Raw genomic sequence first — 24881 nt, 5'->3', positions numbered from 1 at the left:
AAAAATATAAAAAAATATTCTAATTCCCACTGATAGATCTTAGCTTCAATCTACATTGTGTTACAAGTCCAAAACCAGATCTGATTTGGGCACATGCCTAGAATAGGAAAGTGCTGTTTTTCTTATTTTCCATCAGTATTCTGACCTCTTACTACATTTTTGCTATTCAGATTTGTTATGTTAGTGCGTATTAGGATGCAAAGTGGAGAGTGCTAGCTGACAAAAGGTGGTATTTACTGATGGATAGTAGCAACAGAAGCCTTCTCAGTGTGTCATCCTTCAAAGATAAAGGCTTTTTTTTTTTTCTCCAAGCCTCTAGAGTAGTAATTTTGTCTACCAGCAGACCATTTTCATTTATGAACCTTTGTCTACTGGCAGATGATTGAGAACTGCTAAATCCTTCAGTAAGAGTCTATGAGAAACTCACACCAACTTGCCAGTGCTGCTTCATAGGCTAGCAGCTGCCGCTGTAAGGATAGTTATTGGCAACATCTCTTATCTAAATAGTTTGGCATATGACTCTCTAGCCCTTGATTTTAGTAACAGGGATCAGCATAAGATGCTGAACCAGCTATAGAGGAAGCCTAACAAAGTGCTAGTGGACAATAAAGAGTTTACTTTAAATAATAATTTAAAATCAGTGAATTGATTTAATGATATAATGAAGAATCTTGGTAAAATACTAAGCCTAAGCCTGAAGAATGTTAATGTTCTCATGGCTGGAAGCTCTGTTTATTCTGTCCTTTATCCTAGCAGAAGGTATCCAACTATCCAACTTCAGTTCTAGCAAGGCAGAAGTTTTCTTCCTCTGTGCAGGGAAAATAACATAGATAGTAGAATAACACAGGTGTTCTCTTAGGTAGGAAACTGACCGAACTGAGTTCTCAGACCATTCAGCCAACAATATGAGTGTGGAAAATTTAAAAGTGAGGTGTAATATTGTCATCTTTATGCTAGGTGTATGACACTTTTCTTTTAAATACATCTTTTTCTTCATTAGAGACCACCCCCCCAGGATTTCTTCTGATAACATTTGTTAGTTGTTGCCAATTCAAGTTGGATTTAAGGCAGCAAAGTCTTTTAATCATGTGGTTCTGAACAGCTGCTCTCCACTTGATAAAGTGATAAAACAGTATTTTATTTGACCTTATTTGAAATGATCATTAATAATCATATATTCTTTGAGATTAGTAGTTTATTAGTTCCATGTATGTAAAAGATGTGAATGAACTGGAGACTCAGTGGCTTTGTTGTTTGCCAACTGGAGTTGTTAAGAAGTGTTTATCTTATGCTGGCAGAATCAGTGCTGAATAGCTCAAGAGTAAGAAGAACTAGTGTTTCTCATTATTTTTCAAATTCATAAAACTAGGGTTCAGAAAGATACCATGTTCACTCCTTTTCTGAACAAAACTCTGTATTTTACTCAAATTATACTGCACTGGCAGGACTTTTTTTTTTAATAGAAGTTTGAAGATATTCCAACACATCTGCCAAAGATGTGCTCTAAACAATTTTTTTTTTTAAATAAACATGCTGTACCTACATGTGTTCTCTGTTTTGATAAACACTACATACTTAAACAAACAAAAAAAAGAAACCAAACAATACATAGGCCTTTGTATTTTTTTTAGTAGAATGTTGACAAGCATGTTCCTAGCTAAACAATTACCCCAGCATTTCTGTTTCATAAAAGACCATAACAGTAGTATTTTTCATAAGCTTCCTTCTCCCAACTATTGAGCCAGAACCTCAAGAACGTAACTTCCAGTCAAGGCACAAAATCATTTACTATCTCTTCCACCGCTTTCTTCACATTCTCCCCTTTCCCTTAAAAAAGAAAGGTGTAACAATGTCTTCTATATCAGACATTAAACTTAATTGTCCAGTAACTTGTAGCAGTATCTGAGATAGGTTCTATCTATTTTGAACTGAGTTAAATTACATGAACAGCACATTCTCAGTACATCTTTGTTCATTTTCTGCATTCGCCTTCAAGGGAAGGGGATGGTAGGAAAAAGCCACAGCACTTTCAAGCGTATTTTTCAAGAAACTTTATGTGGAAGTCTTTCACTTTCTCCAATAAGATCTTCAGTTTTTCTACTGGAGGAAGAATGGTTATTCTGAAAAATAATTTTTAGAAAGAAAGAAAGAAAAAAAAAAAAAGTCTATATTATCTTCAGAATAAATTAAAATGAGATCTTTCCATAGATGTGGATTTACTTTCAGGGTTAGTTACTTATGTGTTAAGTTTAATTCCTGCTTTAATGCAATTGTCTTATTTTTATGCATTTATGGTCTAATTGAACTATATTACTAATCTGTAACATTTGGTTTCAAATGACAAGGTATTCAGGTATTCAAAAATACATTTTTGTTGAGTGGTAAAAAGGATATCTGTAAGAAATCTCTGCAAGCCAGTGTCCATTTTCGGGACCACTATGCCAATTAATATTCAGTTTTGTGGTCTTCAGGTGCCAGTTATGAGTAAATGTCTTACTGAATTGAAAATAGAAATTGCAAATTTTTGATCTTTTTTTTTCCTTCTTCACTATGATTTGAAAATCAAATTGAGTTATCAGACTGCAAGAGCTAAAGGTAGTGAGGATGCAAACAAAACATGTTTTTTTTTTTGCACTGATGTTATTTCTGGTCTTGCATGCATTTAGTAGGAGAAGATGGATACAAATGTTTTTCCTGGAGTGGCCTGTGCCCAGATACCTACCCCAGCTATCTGTGTTGCAGAACAAGCGTAACTAAAGCTAACTTCTGTTCTGTTACTTCAGACTAAATAAGACTGAGTTCTCTGATAAATTCCGCTATCAGTGGCTCAGCTGGAATACAGTGCTACTTACTGAGCTTATGTGCATAGTTTGGGTAATCAGAAAGTTTTGTCCAACTTATTGTTTTGGTAAAGTGAAGAAAAACTGTTTGGCATATGCAAGGAGCATACGCAAGCAAGAGCAAGATCATAGCAGAAGATATTGCAGCTGTCACATAATTTCTCTACATGAAAACCCTGATTAACTTGCCTGTTTGGAGAAAACAGGGCAATTTTTTTGAGGCCTTGGTCAACTTTAAATATTAGAATATAAGCTATTATTGTTGTTTGCATTTGTGGAGAAGACACAAACATCAAAGAATAAAAATAGAAGAAAATTTTGTTGGCAAGCTGGGAAAACACCATATAAACCTGAATAGCTCATCAAGCAGAACGAATCATCTGCCTCACTTTTTTTAGACCCACAAAATATATTCAGTAGAAAGTGAATATTGAATAAAAGTGTTTTTTTTTAATCTTATATTTAATCAGAAAATAAAGTACTAGGAACTGAGCTTATTATAGCTCAGTTGATTTTAGTAAATAGAACCTGTACCTGAAATGGTAGCTTCCTTCCCTTTGCCCAAATCCACTTCCAGGCACAGCACAGATTCCAGTCTCTTCTAGAAGTTTCATGCAATATAACATGTCAGGTGCCGTTTTATGAGCCTAAGGAATAGATATCAACTTTGTAATTACTGAAGTCAAAATAATTCAAATATATATAATTCCATGATGGCTTTTCTTCTTAAACCTTTTTCTTGCTAGTTCTTACTATTTTTTTCTTCTTCTTCTTCTCCACTAAATAGATGAAGAGCAACTCCTGATGGTTCCTGTCACGAATTAAATAGCACTAGTTCATGGGGATGAAGAACCTTTGCTTCAAAGCGAAGTTTTTAGATGTTTAGATGTTTTTATTATTCTCCTTGACTGACTTGTAGCCAAAAATCTCAAAATTCTATATTCCAAAATCTAAGCCCCTGTAATATAATTTTGAATTCGAGAGGTGTGCTCTAGTTTTGTTCCCCTGAAGCACCTTGCTGGTTAGAAAGTCCCCTGATTAATAACTTTTGTTCCCTCCATTTTTTTTGTTTTGTTTGTTTGTTTGTTTTTTGCTGTTGTTGTGTTTTTGATGTTGTTGTTTGTTTGTTTTTTAAAAGGTTATACATTAGGTCATAGAGCTCCAGGTAGGAACTGAAAGACTTGTCATGTGGGGATACATTTTACCAATCCAAATATGAAAAAGGTATTTTAAAGAACTAAAATCTGTAAGCAAACCTCCCCGTCGCTTGCTGAATGTGCTTCTCTCGCAGGGGTGTTGCACACAAACGTTTCAATCCCAGTCAATGTCCTGCCTCACCAAACTGGAGTAGGGGCAACCGTTTCAGCCACCTGTCCATCCTATGACTCAATCTCATTAACAGAACCTCCTTGATTAACGTTTTCAGCCTAGAAGCCTCACTAATGTGTTGAAATGTTCTTTTTTTTTTTTTCCTCCCTTTAAGTAAAGGTCATATTACATTTAAGATCATACATAGTGAGTGAAGTGCTGCTTTTTTAACTGCATGAGTTTACTTTGTCCGGAATAGAAATTCATCATGAAAAGTGTCAGGCACAAATGTGTGAAGATTAGAATGCAATGGGGAAAAAAATGACTGACTGACTGACCTTTGCTTCCTCAATGGCTTTGGAAGGGATAAAGATCTGTGGGAAAGCATACATAGCTCCTTGAAGGGGATTGCAGTGAATTCCAGGTATCTTGTTAAGCATGTCTTCTGTTATTTTAGCCTTTTGGGCAAGATTGTTCAAGACAGACTCCTTTTCCTGTTAAAAAGGAAGGTGAGATTAACTAACTTGAAGTAGCCACAAAATTGCCAGAGAAAACTATGATGTCTCAAGAAGCCTACCTAGAATTAAGCACTTTCAGGGCTTTGCTGAGCTTTTAGAGCAAATGGTTTTATCTAAGTTCAGTGCAGTTGACCTTACATTCCTGCTTAGATTTTAGTCAAAGCAAATCTAATCTATTTTCATGCTAAACGTAGAAGAAAAGCTAAACTTAGCATCGATAAAGCTGGTCTGATAATGCCGCCTTAGCTTTTTGGGGCCACTAAATGAACCGTAAAAAGAATAAGACATATTTTTAAAGGTAGTCATATTGAGTTAATTTAAAATACACTTTATAATTCTGTAAACTGGCGCTCTTACAGGATTTTCCAAGAAGAGAGAAAAAAGTCTCTGTGCACATACTGAGTTCACAATATTTAGCACAGGTTTAGGAGATGCATCAAGGAACAAGTGTGTTATAGCTGACCTTTATGAACTGTGAATAAGACTCTTCTCCAGGTACTGGAGGATTCACTACAACATCCATTGCTGCTTGTCCTGAGACCGGAGGACAAAGACGAACAGAAAGAAGTTTAACGAGCTGTCCTTTAATTGCTGGATGCAAGTTAATGACCTCCATATAACCTCCTCTGTAGCCACATCTATGATTAGAATGAGCAGAAAAGATCAGTTAACCTGGAGTAATAAATATTGGAAAAATAATGAAAAAAACTGCAAATGTGGAAAGACAATTAATGAGATGTTGCAATATGTAACACATACGTTGTTAAAACAATTGTTTTAAGATAGAACTAAATACTGTGCCATTAAATCCTAATATCCCATATGGAGAAAATAGTGCACATGCACCTCCCTGATAGACAAGGTAATGATTAACTTGGATTGTTTGCTCTTCAGAACAAGAGGATATGTCTGTAGTAGAGTTCACTTAATCAGAAAATTTTTCCTTCTATCTCCTCCCCCCTACAAAACAACCAAACCCAAACATTTGTAACATTAAACTTCCCAGTGATTTGGGGGCCTCCACTTAGCTATAGGAGGCCACATCACAGGTCTCGTTTAGACCTGTAAGATTGCAGCTTCATGGAAATGAGGTGTTAGATGTCTGAAAAAAATACACTTGTTGCATTATTCAGTGATTTGAAAGCAAATGAAAACTTCCATGTGCTTTGTTTATTATTTTATTACCTAATATTTTTTTAGTTCAAATTAACAGAGGACAGTGAATTACCTTCAGGTCAGTAACATGAGAGGGATACCCAACCAGATTAATGAGGAAGGTGAAATTCAAAACAAAACAAAAACCAGACTTACTCGCCCATGTAGCCCTTGGAGGTGGAGTGAAAAGAGGCTAGCTCAACATTGTTGTAGTACTCGGGCCCCATCTCATACAGAATCTTTTTGAAAGAATGAAACTGGCATCCTTCAGAGTACACATTGTCCTGGTAAACCTGAACAGTCAGAAGGCATTACTGTACTCCGTTCCCCAGCTGGGGATAAAAGATGGCCTTTTAGAGAGTCATCGCTGAAGAAACAGTATTAACGCTTAAAGCATTTAGAAGACACAAGGTTCTTTAAGTAGTTGTTATAATGATACACTTTTATCTCATGTGGTTTACTGAAGAGTTTGGCCTTTGAAAGAGCAGTGAACTTCTTACATAAACTAACCTTTACTTATAATTTAATTGATTTTTTTTCCTTCAGTTTCATTCAATTTAAGTAATCTAAATAGCATGTAGGTTTTTAGGTCAGTTACAGCCAAATTTTCTTTTTGTGTCTTGACTAAAGAAACACTTTAGTTCAAGTCTAGATCAAGCCTCCTGTCATATTAATCCTGTTTGCATTTCTGTTCATGTGTTAATATGATGACAGAGAATGGTTCCCTGTACTTAAAAACATTGCCACACATGGGAAAAACTTACACCTCATGCATTACCTCATCAGCCAGAAGAAAAAGTTTCTCTTCCCAAGCAAAGTGTATTACATCTTCAATGCACTTCCTGTTTTGCACTTGTCCTATAGTTTGTTTTTTAAAGCAAGAGGAACAAAAGTTAGAGAATAGATAGAAATCTTAAGTGGATACAAATCTTCTTAATCTGAATTAGACTACTAGTTGTTCAGTAAGATCCCCCTCTTTCTCAGAAAAGAGCTACTGAATTTTAGAACGCAATTCAGTACAGCAGTGTGAAAGTAAGGAGCATTCTTGCAGGAATTATGGATCAAGGTAAATCAAGTAATTCAAGCAAAATGAGTGTGAGAAACCATAATTAATCATTAGCTTAAAAATATCTATTTAACCAAAGTGCTGCAGACCTGTGGGATTTCCTGGGTTGATTATACAGAGGACTTTTGGATTGCAATATGCCTTAGCTTCATTCAAGGCACGGCGAAGTTCATTCACATCTAGTGCCCAGCATTTTTCTTCATTCAAGTAGTAGTTCACCTGGATGGCATCTAGGTCAAATATGGCCGCTGAATATAAGGGATATTGTGGTATAGGGATCATCACTCCTGTTCGGGATTTCCCACCACCTGAGACCAGGATCTTTAAAATTGACTGGAGAAAAAGTAGGGAGGAATTAAAAAAAAAAAAAAAGAGTCACACAGACCAGAAGTAATAGTAAGCTCTAGAAAAAGTTACTGATCTTTATTGCTAAAAAAATGCATAATATATTTCTATTCTAGAAGCATATAGTCGTTTTCTTATGTCAAATGAAGCTACTAACTGATAGAGAATCCTCTAACTCAGTTTAATGAGCTTCCTCTGCAGATCACAGCATCTTAAGATCATTTCTGATTAACTGCTATATTTGGGAAAAAAATTAGCTCAAGACTAGAGGGAAGGTTGGAAACAGGAATATCAAAATCACAATTTTCTGCTCTGCCTCACTGGAGTTTGTAAGTCAAGAAACCTCAGCTAGCTGTTGCTCAGTACTCTCTTTATCCCACTAAGCACAAGAGGCCAATAATAAAAACAGAAATAAGAGCAGGAGCACATGGAGGCAGGCCTGTTGCAGATTAGGAGCAAGAGTGGTTCACTTGTGGGCAGCCCAGAGGACTTACCTCTGCCCAGGGGGTGGTCTGTGTATGTTTGTGTCCGTGTGTAGAGTTTTTAAATGTGAATTAAAGAGTGGATTTTGTGCAGTAAGTAGAGAGATTTCTTGCCTTTATGATCAAGGGAGAATTCTGAAGGACAGATGCAATTAAAGCAGGCATCTTTATCAACATCTGATTGATAGTGAAAAATGAAAAATGATGCTTGAGATGTAACAGCAATATGCTCTAAAAATCTGCCTTTCTGGGCCTCTATCACATGCTACTTCAGATGCTAAGCTAATTACCTACAAGCTAAATCATCATTTTATACCTACCATGAGTTTAAAATACCTAGCATCCAAAAAAGTGTAATCAGGGTTAAATGCAAATTTTAAAAGTCCTTAACACTGTCCCTTCCCAAGTTTTGAATGAATTGTTCTATCCTTAGAAATACCAAATAATGAGACTCAGAACATTGCTGGCAAAGTCAGATAAGAGTAGTACAGACTTGATATGCTGCACTGCCATTCCTGACAAGCTGCCAGCATAGCCCTTGGCATCACAAACTCTGGAAATCCCCTTCACCAAAGAGATGAAGCTGTTCATATCAGAACATTGTCATTCTGAACCCTGCCACTAGATGTCATTTAAAAAGTGTTTTACAAATAAGCTATAAAAGGCTGCATTAATAAAAGCAAAGAACATACTGGTTATTGCAATGTCTGGAAATACATCTGTGCCAAGGAGAAATATAAGAGACTGCTTTTTCTCTCAGTTGGGGACCATCTTTGAACCTTGGTTAAAGCCAAAACTTTTAAAGTCCCCCCCACTTCAAATTAGCTGGCTATGGAAATCAGTCTTTGGGATTTCTGTCAGCATCAACCCGCATTAGCAGGCAGTTTACTGGAAGAACTCCTGTAACTTCTCCCTTTCAAGGCCATTCCCCCTTCTTTCTCCCAGTGATTCATACTCTCAAGGCTTCAGTGCTTAAGCATCTTAGCTACTGAGGGCACAGCATGAATGGTCTGAGTCTCCTAAATGTATATTTAGGTGCCTATGTCGTCTGTACTACGTATACAAAAAAAAAATACTAGTTACTATATGTAAAAATACTTTGTGTCTACAGGCCTGTTTCTAAGCTAGTTTCACATATCCACATAATTGGATATCCACTTAACATGACTTCAGTATCTGTTAGATCAAGCTCAAAGGAGCCCATGAGGCCAGAGATACAAAAAAAAGATCTGAATTTTCTAGGTAACTAGTTTAGTTATAGTTCATACGAAGGAGCTATAGATTTAATTTTAACACTTACAGTAATACCATCACTTGCCCCAGTGGTAAGATATATGTTATCTGGATCTGCAGGAACTCCTCCATCTCTTCTTTCAATATATGAAGCAACATCTTCACGGATGCAATTTATACCTTGACTGGCAGTGTAAGATCCTGTGAAGTATAGAATATGCTGTAACTAAGAACAATGCATATCGGATTTGCAGTATGCTAGGAAAATTTCTGAGCTAGTAGTGTATGAAGAAGTTGAGTGTACGTATATATAAATATATACATATACATATATATATATATATGAAAGCTTTGCATCCCCAGGACTGGTGTGTGGGGTTTTGTTGTTGTTGTTTTAGGATTTTTTGTGTTTTGTTTGTTTGTTTTTTCTCAAGGTGTAGGAAAAGAAAGTGGGTTTTTCACAGCACTGCAGAAAATAATTCATTTGTGATTAGGCAAGTATAATAAGTATAACTGAAATACAAAGTAAGTAAAGATTGGTAAAAAAGGGTTTAAGGTCTGCTTTGCAAAATGGGACAGCAATCCCATTTTGACTATCTTTCAGACACTTTGTTGTGATTTCAATAATCTACCTGAGAAAGGCAACCTGCTTGAAACTGATTAAGTAACAGGAGCAAGGAACAGAGGTAGCATATGTAATAGGAAGGTAAATAACTTTTTAAAAATGCATGACAAAAAGATTATTTCTATTTGCAATATAAAAAGCATAGAACACCATTTCCTCCCACAGTCTGAGAAACGAACAAAAAACCCCTTAAGCTGCTTCCTTCTCCCCCCACATCATTTGGCACAACTGCTTTTCAGTTAGTTGCAGTAGAAACATCTAGTGTAACCCATCAGTATACAAGCTCATGTGAAGTTTACAGAGCACAACTAGTAATCTTTAATGAAGTAAGTGCTAGATGCCTGTGTGCACCATTGCTGAACATGCACAAAAATTAAAGAGCCTGAGACAAGGTGAGAAATGGATTCAAGCTACAAAACCCCAAACTGAGGAACAGTGAAGTGACAAGTCTACGTTGAATTTAGAACACTGTCGTGAAGCTACATGATCTTCTTTGCTTGCTGGGTGGAGTGGAATAATTGTAGTGACTTAACTTTCAGAACTCAGTTATGTGCTGGTCGTCAGCCTGATAACAGAGTTGCTCTACCTCTGCAGCAGCATAATCTATAAAGACAAAGAACCTTTGTAAGAAGTGCACAGTTGCATGCATGAAGTTCCCTGATGTCCCGAAAATTTACCTCCACAGGACTAAAAGGTATGTTGGGCCTATACATGGATGTGGACCAGTGCTAAAAAGCTGCTGTTAGACCAGAGAGCAAACCTAAGCAGTCATTTTGCTTTGGGCTCCTTTGAGGGCTGTAGAAATTTTGGTAGTCTTAGTCTAAATACAGAATTTTAAAAGCATAGGCCCTGTAATGACTTCAGTATGAAAGTATCTTCCTTATAGATAGAGAGATTTTAACTCATTCTTGACTCTCACACCAAGCAGCAAACTTCTTCATAATTATAGTATGTAAAGATGATATGGAAGGTAAAACTTCTAATGTAGACAGCCTGACAGCAGGATTTTTAGAAACCTTATTATCTGTGTCTGCTGTAAACGCAGAAACATCTGTGTTGCATTGCCAAATTTAGGAGGAAAACAGGCTTTCTTAGAAAGTGGCACAGCCCTTAAGGCTACATGGATGATTTTTTGATCCTTGCTTTCCTAAGAGTACCAATTTATCCTTCACGGCCATTCAGAGAACAGCAATAAGTTAGATACCAAAATATCAGCAGGCTGATAGAAATAACTTCCATTCAGCTGTACATCCAACTATGTCAAATGTGTCTGGTGGAGAGATGTATAATACAGAGATCAGCTACTGTATTAAGAAAAATGGCTAATTTTGGGCACTGAAAACATGAGGGGTAGAGAGAAGGCATAAACCAGTAGAACAGATGAAAAAAGTCATCAGTGTTTGTAGTTCTCAGAAATTTAGAGGGACAGTTACTCTTTGGAACTTACTGTATCAGGAAAAAAATCTGAAATCAAGCGACTGTATTCAGAAGATAGCCTTGTTTGAATATTAAGACTACTTCAGGCCTGCTTTCTCCATGCCTACTGAGCTAATGCAAATTATTTGAAATGTGTGGTCTGCTGAAAAAGGGATTTTGTACAGAATCAACATATTTCTGAAATATTATCCAAGGCTGAATTCCTTTCATTTCATTACAGAAGGTTGGGACCAAGACCAGCACTTTGAGAACTCTCATTGTGTCCCGGCAAGTACCATGAATTTAAAAAGCACTACACAGAAAGATAGAGGCAAAACTCAAATGAATCCCCAGTAACTCTGACATGCCAACAAGTACTGTGTTGATTGATTGCTCCAGGAGTATATGCAAGGGATTGAAATGTCTTGTGGATTGCAAAACCAAACCGCACATTTCCCAACCTTTTCTTCATACGTATGCACACACACACACGCACACACATATATACATATATATATGCTGTACAGACAAATCAGTTTTGTCCATAGTCTGCAATATGCATTATATAGCATTGCATGTGTTATAAATGTACCTTTAGGCATCTTCAGGTATCTAGCTTTCAGTAGTTTTTAGCATCTATAAATGAGGGCGGTTGCTGCCAAAGAGAGTTTTACATCCCATTCTCTAGCAACCTTTTGTCTGATACACTGATCTTTATTAAAATCCTACATAAATTCTGCCTGTCATAAATTTCCTAAAATTAAACTAGAACAGTATTTCAAAGAGCTGGAACAACTTCTCTATTTTGGTAACTGCATTTTTAAGTTCTACCTATAGAAACAAAATCAATGCAAAAAAAAAAAAATTCTGTAGTAGCCTGTGTTGCTAGGAATATTCCAAAGCCGAGAGACTGTTAATGCAACTACTGTTTAGTAGTTTTCCGTTTTTAATGAAGTTTCACAGCACCTTCTCTCAAAATATGCCAAGGTAAATAGACACTGCAATCACAAAGATTGAGAGAGATGTCAGTTATTCTGAAATGTCCTCTGAAATGTCACAGTTAGCCTCTCCGTGTACCTGAAAGAGGGTAATTAAGTGTGCCAGATTCTTTGCTGTATCCTGTGGCTGCAACACTCTTTAAAGTAGAAATTCTAGTGTCTTTTTTCAGATACACATGAATAGCCCAGTTGCTGGGTGACCAAAAATAAAGAAGAGAGGAGACAACTTCAGTATTTTCTCTCCATTGAGTATGCAAAGCTTGTATTTACTTATGTGCACGTGTGTGCGTATCCTGCTGCAGGAACAGCCGTTGCAGAACTGAATCGTTTCAGGGGTTATTTTGCTTTGGAGAAGTAGGGCTTTGACATCTTCAGTTAAAACTATCCGGACTAAAGTAAAAAGCTACCAACTTTCAGCTGTTTGCTTTTTTCTCCGCAAGGTATTATCACTTCCATACCTGGGGCAATAAAACAGCGTGTCTAATGTAATTTCAGACACCCCAGCTCATAGCCTGGTAAACATATTTTGACTGATGGTTTAAAATTAAGATGGATCAGCTGAGATGGACATACGCTGTTTGTTATCATAGATATAGAGATAGTGGACTCCTTGGCAAAGAAGGAGGGAATATCTAGAGATGATAAAACAGTGAACAGTCTCACCTAATCTAGCAGGAGACATGTCTGTCAGACTCCAGGATTAACAGATGTCATAATCAATAGCAATGAATTGATAGGAATGAATCAATAGTGATGAATAGAAATATTTATGTGAATATAGTACTCTGTGCCACTTATCTAATACAAACAGCTCACAGTTCTGTTTATGGCTATATCTAGATACTCGTGTGGTGAGGGCTCCGTAGCTGTACGCATCTTGAACTCCTAGTTCCAAAGTTCATCAAAAATTTGTACTATTAATCATCCCTTATCAGTAGGCCACACTATGAATCTCCCCCTACCATTTTACCATAGGCCATTTGACTTGTAACCATATAAATGCCAATTGGGAAATTTCAGCACTGCACATTATCAAACTATATTAGTTGATTCTATTATAAATAAGATTGACTGAAACAGAGGCTTACCTAAGCTGTTTCCTCCACAGCCCTGCAAGATCCGCCTCGCTCGCTTTTTGGCATCTTCTGGAAAACTGGGGCTGTCCAGCAGGTTTGGGTAAGTACACAGCGCCACTACCTAGATTGCCAAGAAAACTATGTAAATTGGCCACTGCTCAATGGTCGTTTTAAGCTGATAATATTAATGTTAGCTGTTATTGGAAATTAAGATCATGATTAGTAGCTAATTCAAAACAAAGATTATTGATGAACAGTTTGCAGGGTGTTTTTTTATTTTGTATTGTGTTAAGGGTAGTGCTTGCAGAAGCAAAGAATTATTACCAGGTTCTAAGTTCTGTTGACAATAGCAGTTATAGAAATATTAACTATTTGTATTACAGATGGTAAAGACTGGAATCCAATTGAGCTATGCATAGTGCAAACACAGTAACAAGGAGTTAGTAATACAGAGGAGGAACTGTCTAAACAGCTCCATCCTCCATTCATGGTGTATTATTAGCTCACTTCCTTGTCAAGAGATCAAGGATTAAAGTATGGAGCAGAACTGAGAATTATGATCATATTTTAAAATCCTGGTTGCATGTCCTAATCTCTCTCCCGAGTAACTTCTTGTTCTTATCAATTTTATGCTGTGAGAAATATTTAATTTAAAAAAGAAGAAAAAATGGTGATTAAAAACATAGCAAAAGGAGAAATATGACCTAGCAGAAATAAATTTATGAAGCAATAGGAGCCACAAAGAAAAGAATCTGGAGACATTGTTAGAAATCAGCTTCAGTTGGCTCTAATCTCTGTCTCATTTTTATGCTTGCTCATTTTTGTGGGGGAAGGCGACTAAAGAATTAATCTGTGTGCACATTGGATCTGAACATCTGAATTAATTTATGAGAAACTTTGCTCTTTATAGTTCACTAACAAAATTTGCTATATGGCTCAATTTTCTGATCTCATAATCTAGATCTTTATAACTCCCAGTTTGTCATGACTTTTGGCTGTGTTGAAACTCTCTTCAGTTATACTCAGGATTTTACATGTGTGTCTAGGGCATACTCAGTAACTAGTGCAGTATTAGTTTTAAAACTTGCTTGTTTAGGAATAAACATACAAAGGTGGATTCTGTTGCTCTCTTCCTTCGAAAAGGTTAATCTACAAATTAGCTTTCCCAGAGGTGAAATGCACAAAGCTAGAAGCAGTACAACTAGCTGCACCCACTGCCTGCAAGCAGACCTTAAAGGATACTGTCAAACTAAGAAAGCGGTTTGGTTTTTACCTTAATCATGACCCCTTTCTGTTTTGAATCTGCATTATTGATAAAAAATGTGCTGGCTCATAATATAGAGGTGATGGGGGAAGGAGGAGCGGGAATGATCTGAAGAGCAAAGAGGGAGAATTACTACGTTTAGAAAGGGTGGAGCAAGCAAGTTACAGGAGTTCAATGCAATCAAAACTTGCCATTCTTTATGAAAGGATAATTTTAAGTCTAAATTAATCTAAGGAACCATTCATATGAATACACAAATCAAACTCATTATAAGGTTTTCTTGGTAGTGTAATATAAAAATCTTAACTAACTGGGGAATACGTTAGTCACAAACTACTGCAGCAAGTCAGTGTCTCTGAACACAGTATCTTCTAAATGCTGTAAGAACTAGAAATAATGTAATATCCTTACCTGACGAAGGAAGGTGATGGGCCTCTGTCCCATTGCATGTGCATCTCCAATGTTGGCTTTAATTACTTCAGTAAAAGGTTTTTTGATTCCCTAAAAAGAAATCATTCACAATGTACTGTTTGTGCTGAACTAGGAAAAAAATAATTCCTCTTTTTTTGGTATCTATTAAATAGCTATTACCAACCAAGGCATAGCCTCAGCACAGCTAGAATATTCTAGTAAAGCGTAATGCATTTCTTATACAATACTGGCAGTACATTTTGATGCTTTCCAGAAATCCTGCAGACTATGACACATTTTTAAATGAGCCTTTTCTTTTTTTTTCCCTGCTAGCTACAAATGAGAGATTGACTTGCCTGGAAATTATACATGTGAAGTAGACAAGATGAAAGAAACTCATTTTGAATTGTCAGTATTAAAGCAGCTTGTTTGATACACCTGAGAGAGGGAGGGATGAACAAAGAAGGCAAAAAGATTTGAGAACATTTGAGAGATCTAACAACAAAAGAAGCCTCAAAACTTTTAAATTCTTTTTAGAGTTTGTTTATTCACTGTTTGCATATTTTCTGACTATATGAAATGTTTATTATGTAATGACCCTACTTTTACACATACAGATCTTTTACAGAGCCTGTCATACTGAGGTTTCGTATGGTAAACAGAAGTGCTAAATAATCTCCCATGAATACTTAAAGGTTTCTTAATCTGTTAAGCCTAAAGAGGCAGCTGTTTTTCCTGTGAGGAACTGAATACATTATGAGAACAGAGAGGAATCAGTTGAAGAATGTTGATTAGCAATCACAACTCTTTAGAAAGGAAAACAAAACAGGAGGAAAAGTTAAGGAACTGCCAGGTTGAAAAAAAAAATGATTTAAATAAGAAAGATTGTCTGAATGTAAAAGCCAACATTACAAGAAGAATAAATGAGCTAGGTAAAGGCAAATTTGTAGCTTTTAGAGGTTAAGTATAAGAGATTGCAGGAGAGCCTTCTAACAGTGATACAGTATTTTCATATGTATTATAACCTGGAAATGGTACTTTTCTGTACAGAAAAGTACATTAAGGGAAGATTTATTTCACTGCAGAAGACTAAGGAGTCTTTAAACAAGTCAGTGACACACGTGTGCTCTGAGACCATTTTAGTCCCTTGCAAGCAAGAAAACATACGGGGGAAGCTAGGCCACTGGGATTGTTGCTTTCTCCTAATGATAAAGATGTTTCCACTCTCTCTATATGTTTCTATGTCTGTACCTGTATCTATGTGTGTATGTAAAGAGCTCATTTGTAATTTCTGTGGCAGTGCTCTGGAGGCAAACTGACTGGATTGGGACAGGCCTGCACCTGTGGTGTTCCTAAGCAGGCAGAGATCTGGGAAGGAGGAAGCTTGCAGGACAGGAACCCTGGTAACAAGCTCTGGAGCAGTAAGTGCCAAATCGATAGTCATGTGTACTGAGGAGGCTGAGAGCCACATCAAGGAGAACAAAAGAATTTCCAGCCCTACAAAACAGCTACTCACTCCCATAGGCTTCTGGCTTCGGTGGTGCCATACACTGTCTTTAACAGCATGTTTTGTCTTTATCTTGGGAACAAAACCAATCTCCTGCCATTCCTTTGAAATTATTAGCAAAGGAAATAACTGTGATACTCATTTTTTAAGCTAAAGATGAGACACACATTTGTGCTTTCCAATTAGGATGTATAGTAGGAAATATAAAAATTCATTAAATATTTTTAGTTGCTCTCTTCTTGAGAAAAAAGGGCTTTGATAGCATAATGGAATCCTCCTAGTTTTGGAATCGTCCCTTTTTAAATTTGTTCCTTCTGCAGTTACTGCTGCTATCCTCTTTTTCTCAGAGGAACTGCAGTCTTTTATGTGAAATGGAAGGCCTCAGAAACCTGAAGCAAGTCAGGCAAGATTATTCTACCAACTGTATCAGTGTTATAGGCACTGGAAGATACAGAATTTTCATATGTGAACCATTTTCATATGTGTGTGGTTAATACAAATCTCGATGCAGTTAATCAGGTTTGGAGAACTCAGACATTCCCTATTGCCTTAAGAAAACCAGTGGGTAAGGAGCAGGGAGCAGTGTGAAATGATGAGCAGTCTCTCACAGAGTAGGTCCCTGCCCAAGCAGCCTTGTAAGAGTTGTTTGACCTAAGGAGCCATATGATACCGGAATGTGCAATATCCCAAGCAAAGAAGCAACATGAAGGTGCTGTCCTGCCAGCAGCTTGTTTGGCTCTTAGGAATTTTAGTCAGCCTGCAGGTTTCCATTTATAATGGTAATATCTAAGAATGATGAGAAGTTACAAAGTAACACTGTGCCAGAAAGAGCAGGTAAGTGCCCAAGCTGATGACTTGTGTTTGCTAAAGTCTTCGGGAAATTTCAAAGAAAAATCCTGAGTTTGTATGCAGGCTTGTGTTATTTGGATTTGGGTAGAGATTTGATAACAGTTCCCTTGAGGAGGCCATGAAAATGCAAGATGCTTTTAAACACAAAAATGCAACACAATATTTCATCTGTTTCTGCATTTCAGCTCAGTCCTGGCTGTTCCTCACTGTTTCACTTTCATTGCCTTTTCTTTGTGCCTCCTCTCAAAGCTTATCTGGCTAAAACATCACACTTCAAAACAATTTCCCTAGCATAAGCCAGGCCTGAGGTTTGCCACAGCTTGCATTAACAAGCTCTATAATAAGAGAGCTGGCAAAAACAAACATTTCAGCATAGCTGAAATACATGCTATAGTAGCCAGGTTGCTTATTTGCTTCTCCCCACCCCTTAAAAGCTCAAGAAAACACGTCCTGGAGGCCCTTAACTAATAGAGACATGAAGGCCTGAATTAGCAATCCAATCTTTTTATTAAACCAGCTAACGGCAGCAGAATCAACCTGACCTGCTTACCGCAGAACGAGGCTTTGAGTTTGTGTTATGAATGCGCAATTCAAGCTGACATGAACTGTTGCTGAGACGAAGGAGAAAGCAAATTCAGGATTTTGACTTGAAATAGCAGTGATGCCTCTCATGCTCTCTAGTATTGGATGAGAAAATCCATGGGGCTCATCATTATCGGTAGATCTCATTCAGGGATTACAAAACAGGAGGTGTCCTCAAGTCACTTCTGCTGTCTTATACACTGTTCAAAATGTACCTTCAGAAATGTGCCTATATGAATAAAACCCTACATTTTAGTATTACTGGGAATGACAGGAACAACCATTCTGTCTTAATGAGGTCACAAGCTCTTGCCTGGGAGGTACTTTTTAACTGTGCACTCTGTCACGTATTCAAAGCAGAAAATTTTAGGATGGCAACTTATGCTTCAATGTTTCATTAGTGGGCATGCCAGTCAATCATGTGCTATTTCTTTTTGATATATCACGTTATATTTCTGCATGTCATTGTCTAAGTTATGCTATATCTTTCCACAGATCTGAGGGACACATTTACAAGCTTGGATTCTAAGAAAGAAATCTTACTATAAAACTTAAAAGTCTGCAGAATTAGTGAACAATCTCTACTATCTTTTAACCCAAATACTCTGGCAGAGGAAGCTTAAAGTTATTGCAATTTAAGTAAGAGGGATTTTGTAGTTTTATTATGTAAACAGAGGAATGAAGGGAATAAAGAAAAAAAATGGATTTAGAGTCAGTTGCATCAATGTAACATGAATAAAGAAATTCATTTGTGCACCTTATGTGATTTTGGAGTTATAACTTCACTATTCCTACAGTGGGACAGAGGCCTCAACCCAAACATAAATACGTACTACACATGCCACCTTTCTGAGGTTTTACAGTTAGAAATTAGTTTAATTCTTTGCCCCCCAGCAGAGAATATGACTTGTTTATCAGTACTAGAAATACAGGGTTATTATGAGAAATTCATGGTCATGGTTATCAAGAAACCATGTAGAGAAGTGAGGTGTAGACATGGCTTGTTCTTCTTTCAAAGTACAGTACTTCCAGCCCTCCTAAAATTCAAACCTAGTACAGGAATTGCACACAATATTGTCTGACTCCGAGTGGGAATCACAGTATGGATCCTCACAGAGGCCCATGCTGATCCCTGTCTTCTTCTGTGGGCCCCAGTGCCCAGGTGTCCTGCACGCCCTGCAACGCGGCGCTGGAAGCACAGTCCACACATGGCAGGTGAGTCAATGGTGTCCTAGCTGTGTTGCCTGTGGGGCATCACACCTTTAATTCCAACTCCTTTTCTTGGTTTCCAGTTAAAAGCCTAGAGTTGTCAGTTCTTCCAGGCAGAAACTCAGCTTTTACTCAAATAAGTAATTTTGCATAAAGATTTTCAACTGGAAACATTTACTGTAGATCAAAAGCTTGATTTTTCAACTAGATGTATACAAGCCAAGGGCCAACAAAACTTAGGTTAGTCCAAGTGCAGCGTGTCCCCTCTGCACCCCTGAGCAATCCGCCTTTTTCTGCTTTACTAGAGTATTCTAAATTGTTACATTGGCCTAAGAGATTGAAATTAATGCCTTGGTTTTATTTACTTTTTAAAGAATTGTTGCCTAATTAGAGGCTTCTGAAGTAACATTTTAGTCCTTATTTCTGTGTGCATTGTGAAGTTTCAGCTCCCATAGGAATCATTCATAGTTAAAGTATAAAGGAAGCAAATGCCAGGGAAAATGAGAGCGGAACTGCCCTTCGGAAAGTGAGACAACAAAACTCAGGCACGCAGCAAAAGCTTAAGCTGTGCAGAGAGCTTCAGGTAGCTGTTTTGTAACCTGCATAGCCAGCTGGATGCAGTTGCACAAGCAACTAAGTGCAACTAAGTTGAACCAAGTTAAACAGGGAGGGCCTCTGCTGTGTCTGATTGAACAAGGTCTGCACTTATTTGCTTTTGGTTTGCATAGAAACAAATGGCCCAGAGGCATCTTTGCAGAGGAGATACTGGCTCTGCCCCTCCTGCTGCCACCAGCCAGTAGGGCCCTTGCTGAGCCCTTGGGCACATGCCAGGGGGTCCCTGCCCATCACTGGGCTGTTACTGCACATCCCCTTTGCTGTCAGGGAAAAGCAGTGGTGGAGCCAGACATGTCCTGGGCCATCACCCCTCCTTGACAGCCACCTCAGCCTTTTCTCCTGGCCTGTCAGTGTTATTTCTGCAGGCAGCATTAGTTCAGCTCTCGCTCTCTGAGCTAAGGTTTAGAGGGATGAAGGAAAGTTGGCCAATTTTAGTTAAAAATAAGCAAAAAAAAATGTTCATTGACCTACTATAAGGAGGTCAAATATAGACAAAAAGAAAGGAAAAAAAAAAAAAGACATTTAAAGAACATTTAAGTTACAAGGTATGGGTCTCACATTCTAAATACTGCTCTGGGCTGTATTCTTTCCCAGACAGTCTGGTTAAAAAAAATAGAAAGAATAGTTTTATTTTTCATGGAGTAGCATAGGAATGAACAACCTGAGAGGTGCAGCAAGAAAATACAGTGTTTCAGCTGCTTCACAAAGTTGATGACAGCATTCCCTGCAGATGCATTTACTCAGCAGTAAGATCCTCCTCCTTCCCTGCCAACAGAGACTTATTTTTGTTTGCTCCATTGCCCTGGCCGGAGCCGAGACAGCCTGTGTCCATGAGCACTGGCAGCTCGTAATACTCAATGAGGCCATTTCAAGAAAGCAGCTTTTTAAATGGGCAGTGCCACATGAGCAGACACAAAATTGCCATTAACAAGTATTTTAACAAAGCAGCCGGCAGGGACTTTCTCCTGTAGTTTTTGAGGAGCGCACAGGAGATTATTGTCCCTGCCAGTGACTCAGCTGGTACGTGAAGGAAGCCTGGGAGCGGGGAGGAGTGCGTAAGGATCAGGTTCTGTTTGTTTTGTCAAGCACTATCTCCTGCCCACTGACGTTAATGTGAAAACAAACGCTCGGGAGGGCGCCGGGAGGTTTTATGTTCCATTTCTGGTGAATTCTCCTTCTAGGGGATGGAGCTGCTGGATAGAGTGATGACACCTTTGTAAATATGTTCCAAGGCAAAATTCAAAACAAGTGGTTTGAAGAAACCTCTGTCACCACGCTAAAAGTTTTAAGCCTAGTTCTGTAGAGCGGCACTTTTAAATAACTCTGGAGTTGGATGTGTTGATGCATAAAGCCCAGTGAGTTGAAAAGGCACTTCACCTTTGAGAAGGGGCGAACCTGGCAGCACAAAGAGTGAAAAAACCCTCTTCTCTTTAGAATTGCTATCACACTTTCTTATTCACAGCACTTTGCATATATTGCCTAACCAAATTTGCCTTTCTGTGTCCCTGATTATGTATTGGCAAGATTCCTAATGCAGGGAACGTAGGGAACAGTATTTGAAATCTATTTGAAATCCTACATAGTTCTGCCAGGTGCTTTATTGGAAAGAAAACTAATTTAATACGCCCATCCTCATGCCTACCTGGTAAGTGGGGATGGAGACACTAAATGAATAAATAAATAAATGCTGGATCGCTATGAATAGCACAAATGCGAGCACGGGGCTGGTGGGGTTTTTGTGCTGTATCTGCTCTCTCTTGGCCCAGAGGATCAGCCTGTAGGGTCTGGCCTAAGGGCCGGGTCCCGCAGCGCTGACCGCGGCCCCCCGGGGCTGCTGCCCGTGTCCCAGGGCCCGTCCTGGCGCAGCGAGGAGCAGCGGGAGCCGCCGGCAGCGCCCGCGGCCCCGGGAGCAGCCGCGGGGCGGGGGCTCCGCGCGGCGCCTCTCCCGCCTCCCGCGGGAAGGGGCGCGATGCCCCGCGGGGCGGCCGCGCCGGCACCGCCAAGTTTCGAATCTCGTCCCGGCCGCTCCCGGCCCCGCCGCGCGGCCCCGCCGCGGCCGGAGCCCCGCCGAGCCCCCCGGGCGTCCCAATGAGGAGCGGCGGCGCCGGAGGAGTGCCCGGGGGCAGGGCCAGTGCGCGCCGCGGCGCAGCCCGCCGCGCAGCGCAGCCCCGGGGAGCCCCCCAGCCCCTGCCTCACCTTCCGCAGCTCCTTCTCGATCTCGCCGGCCTTGTGCACGATGGGGCCGCGCACCGCGTACTCGAGCGCCTTCACGAGCGGGTTCATGGACTCCAGCGTGAGGATCTTCTCCCTGCTCGCCTTCTCGCTGATGTGCACGGCGGAGGCCTCGGCCGCGCTGCTCCAGCGCGCCGTGCCCGGCCTCGCCACGGCTCCTCTGGCAAGCAGGGCGAATCGATGCATGGCCAAAGCGGCCGCTGGCCCAGGGCGAGCGGTGCGAGCGCTGCACGCTGGCGGAGCCCGCACAGGCAACGAGGAGCCCGCAAAGAGCCCTAAGCAGGGAGGAGATGCGGGGAGGAGAGGCGCGGAGGAACGCGCCCGTTATACGGACATGCTCAGCCTGCCGTGGCCAGAGCAAACTTAGCTGCAGCGCGCACAGGGGATGTTGCAGCGCTGCGGTGCCACTGGCGGAGCAACAGATCCCACCATTGCATCAGACGCGCTGCAGAGCCGCCGCGACAGCCGCGCCGGTGCTAGTGCTCCGGAAGAGTCCCGGGCGAGACCATCCTCCTGCCGCTGCCCCGGCCCCGAGGCAGCCCAAGGTGTGGGCTGCACCAGCGAGCGCCGCCGTCGCGCTGCCTGGCGGGTTTTGTAGTTCGTGCGGCGCCGGGGCGCGCCTGCCCACAGCGTCAGGTGATGGGCAGGGAACTACGGCGCCCACAGCCCTCCCCTGCCCGCCCCACAGCGCGGGGGCCGCGCGGCTCCCGCCCGGCGGGCAGGGCCGAGGGGCGCCCCCCGGGCCCGCCCGGCACCTGTTGGCGAGACGAGGGGCCGGGGTGGGTGCGAGGGGCCGGGTGGATGTGAGGGGCTGGGGTAGATGCGAGGGGCTGGGGTAGATGTCAGGGCCTGGGGAGCGGGGTGGGCGGTGTGTGGATATGAGGGGGCTGGGACAGATGCGAGGGGCTGCGATGCATGTGAGGATCTGGGGCAGATGCGAGGGGCTGGGGTGGCTGTGGGGGTCTGCAGCAGATGCCGGGGTCCGGGGCACACATGTGGGTCTGCAGCACAGATGTGGGAAAGGGCCAGGCTGGAGGCTGGCAGCCTCCCCTCCCACGCTGCCCCCTGCCAGGAGAGTGCAGCCCCCCCAACTGTTCTCCCAGGCACAAATAAGCCCCCCCCGAGTTTCCTCATTGTTTCTGGATGAGGAAAATATCTTTCGCATCGCTCGGGTTTCAGCTGTGTTTTTCCCAGCGAGTGACTGGAGAGCTGCCATCCAACACACCACAGCGGGCGCCGGGGCTGCCGAGGTGCGGGCGGCTGCGGGCAGGGAGGCGCTGGCCTTGGCCCTGGGTGCGCCGGAGAAGAGGCGCCTTGTTCCCACTCGCGCTGCGGAATAAGGAGCCGTTCACTCAGGAATATTCCTGTGACCTAACGTTACCTCCCCGGGCAGGAGCCTGGCCAGTACCCAGGCTCCCTCCTGAATCATCCTGTGGAACCCTCTGCTCCCTCCACTAGCTATGGAGGAACTAGAGGAACTCACCTTCCTATTTTAGGCACCTAAATTACATGGCTTAGGACCTGGGATCTGTTTTGTGCATTTTGGTATCTTTCGCTGGTTGCTGAATAGGAAGGGAGCTGCCTTTTGTTGATTTCTCTTTTCTCTCATATGATTCTGTACTGACTCTTTCTCTGCTTTAGTGTTTGTTCCTTATACTGAGCTTCTTCTTGCTATTGTGTTATTTTGGTACCACAATTAATTAGTTCCAGGCATCATGCAATTTGCAGTGTTTTAGCTCTATTTCTGTGCTAATTGAAAAGCAATTGCTCTTCTAGAATCAGAGATGTTTCTACATGAAGATAATGAAGTAACAGAAATATGATGCTTTTATTCTGAAGGTCTGTCTTAAGATGGTGGAGAAAACTCCTTTTAGTTTGGAATTTCAGAGTGCAGTAATTTTATTGGTAGAAAGCTTTTTCTTGCTTGCTTTTCAGCCTGTCAGAGCTAATGCGCAGGCTGAGTCTGCCCTGCTGCCCCCTCAGAAATGCCTCCCACAGAGTGGCACGGGGGAGCACTATACCCTGCAAATGCAGCTTCCAAGAAGGACATTTTTATTTGCAGCTTTAGTAACTCATGTTTCTTGAAAGTGCAGTCTGCATCTCCTTCTGATTTTTGACATTAAGTATTTTAAACCTTTTTTAACTCTGCTGAAATATACAGCTTCGGAGCCTGTAGATTTTGACAGCATTATTTTTAAGTCGTTGGTTGTGTTATCCAGAAAGCTGAATATAGTCCTGGATCTCGTTTTTTGACAGTAATTCACATGTGTTGTGGTGCTTTTTTTTCCTCCAGATTTGACAAAATGTACTTCAGAAGAGAAAGTTTCAAAATGTGCGAAGACATGTCAAGGTCAAATTTGCCACAGAAAGGCAAAACTGATTTTGCAATAATTTAATCGGGTCACCTGGAATGATAACCTTACTTCTATTTCTAATTGAAATGCTTAAAAAAAAGACACATATTTGGTGTATAAAACTAGATTTGACTGTCAATGTTTCAGGGCTCAGTAGAGAATGGGGTGAATCGCCCCCTAATCCATTAAAAATCAAGGTCCCAGGGATTTGGAACCGCTAATTTTGCTAGAGGAAGAACAAGATTTGACCTTTGCTCTTGGTGCACACATGAGCGTTTCCGCCTCCAATCCGCCCCCCAGAAACAGCTGGCGAAGCAGAAAGCTCTGGTCTGCGCCGCCACCGCCGTATCTCGGAGCGGCCCCCGCGGAGGGAAGCTCCGGGCGCATCGGAGCGGCAGCCGGCCCTGCGCTGCGGGTGCCGCCTGCGAGCACAGCCCAGCACGCAGCACTGCAGCGCGCACGGGAGCCTGGCAATGCCCGGCGCCCAAGCCAGAGCCGGTGTTTTATTGTAAAACATTTGCATGTGCCGGCTTAGCACACCTGCATAGAGCATGAGAAAAGAACACCCACCACCTTGTGAGCAAAGGTGCTGTGGAGTCAGATAATGTATGTTTGTTAAATGTTGTGCAACAGCATGAAGGATAAAGTATCTTTTTTGTACTTACTTGTAGAAATCTTCCTTCCTCTCTCTCCCCGGCCCCAGAGCTGATGGGCACACAGTGGGTATAACCGGTGTGCCCGTCACAAGTGACTTTGGCTTTTGCAAGTCACCCATGGTGGTCAAGCGGGATGACCA

General features: G+C 40.9%; 1 protein-coding gene across 1 annotated transcript; it reads right to left on the bottom strand.

Annotated features, from left to right (window-relative positions):
- Positions 1 to 1369: 1369 nt before the first annotated feature.
- On the bottom strand, positions 1370 to 21941 carry GPT2 (glutamic--pyruvic transaminase 2). The gene is made up of 11 exons (XM_088530882.1): positions 21696 to 21941; positions 14738 to 14827; positions 13075 to 13183; positions 9015 to 9148; positions 6977 to 7220; positions 6600 to 6679; positions 5978 to 6114; positions 5130 to 5304; positions 4487 to 4642; positions 3375 to 3487; positions 1370 to 2120 (listed from the first exon to the last, which is right to left on the bottom strand). The coding sequence occupies exons 1-11, from the start codon at positions 21915 to 21917 to the stop codon at positions 2030 to 2032; spliced, it is 1551 nt and encodes a 516-aa protein (XP_088387008.1). The 5' UTR covers positions 21918 to 21941; the 3' UTR covers positions 1370 to 2029.
- Positions 21942 to 24881: the final 2940 nt, after the last annotated feature.

The sequence above is a fragment of the Tinamus guttatus genome, unplaced genomic scaffold (assembly GCF_059628265.1).
Source record: "Tinamus guttatus ecotype Peru unplaced genomic scaffold, ASM5962826v1 Tinamus_guttatus_pri_ptg000389l, whole genome shotgun sequence".
NCBI lineage: Eukaryota > Metazoa > Chordata > Aves > Tinamiformes > Tinamidae > Tinamus > Tinamus guttatus.
The sequence above is the reverse complement of the archived record's forward strand: the minus strand, read 5'-3'. Positions and strand labels throughout refer to the sequence as shown.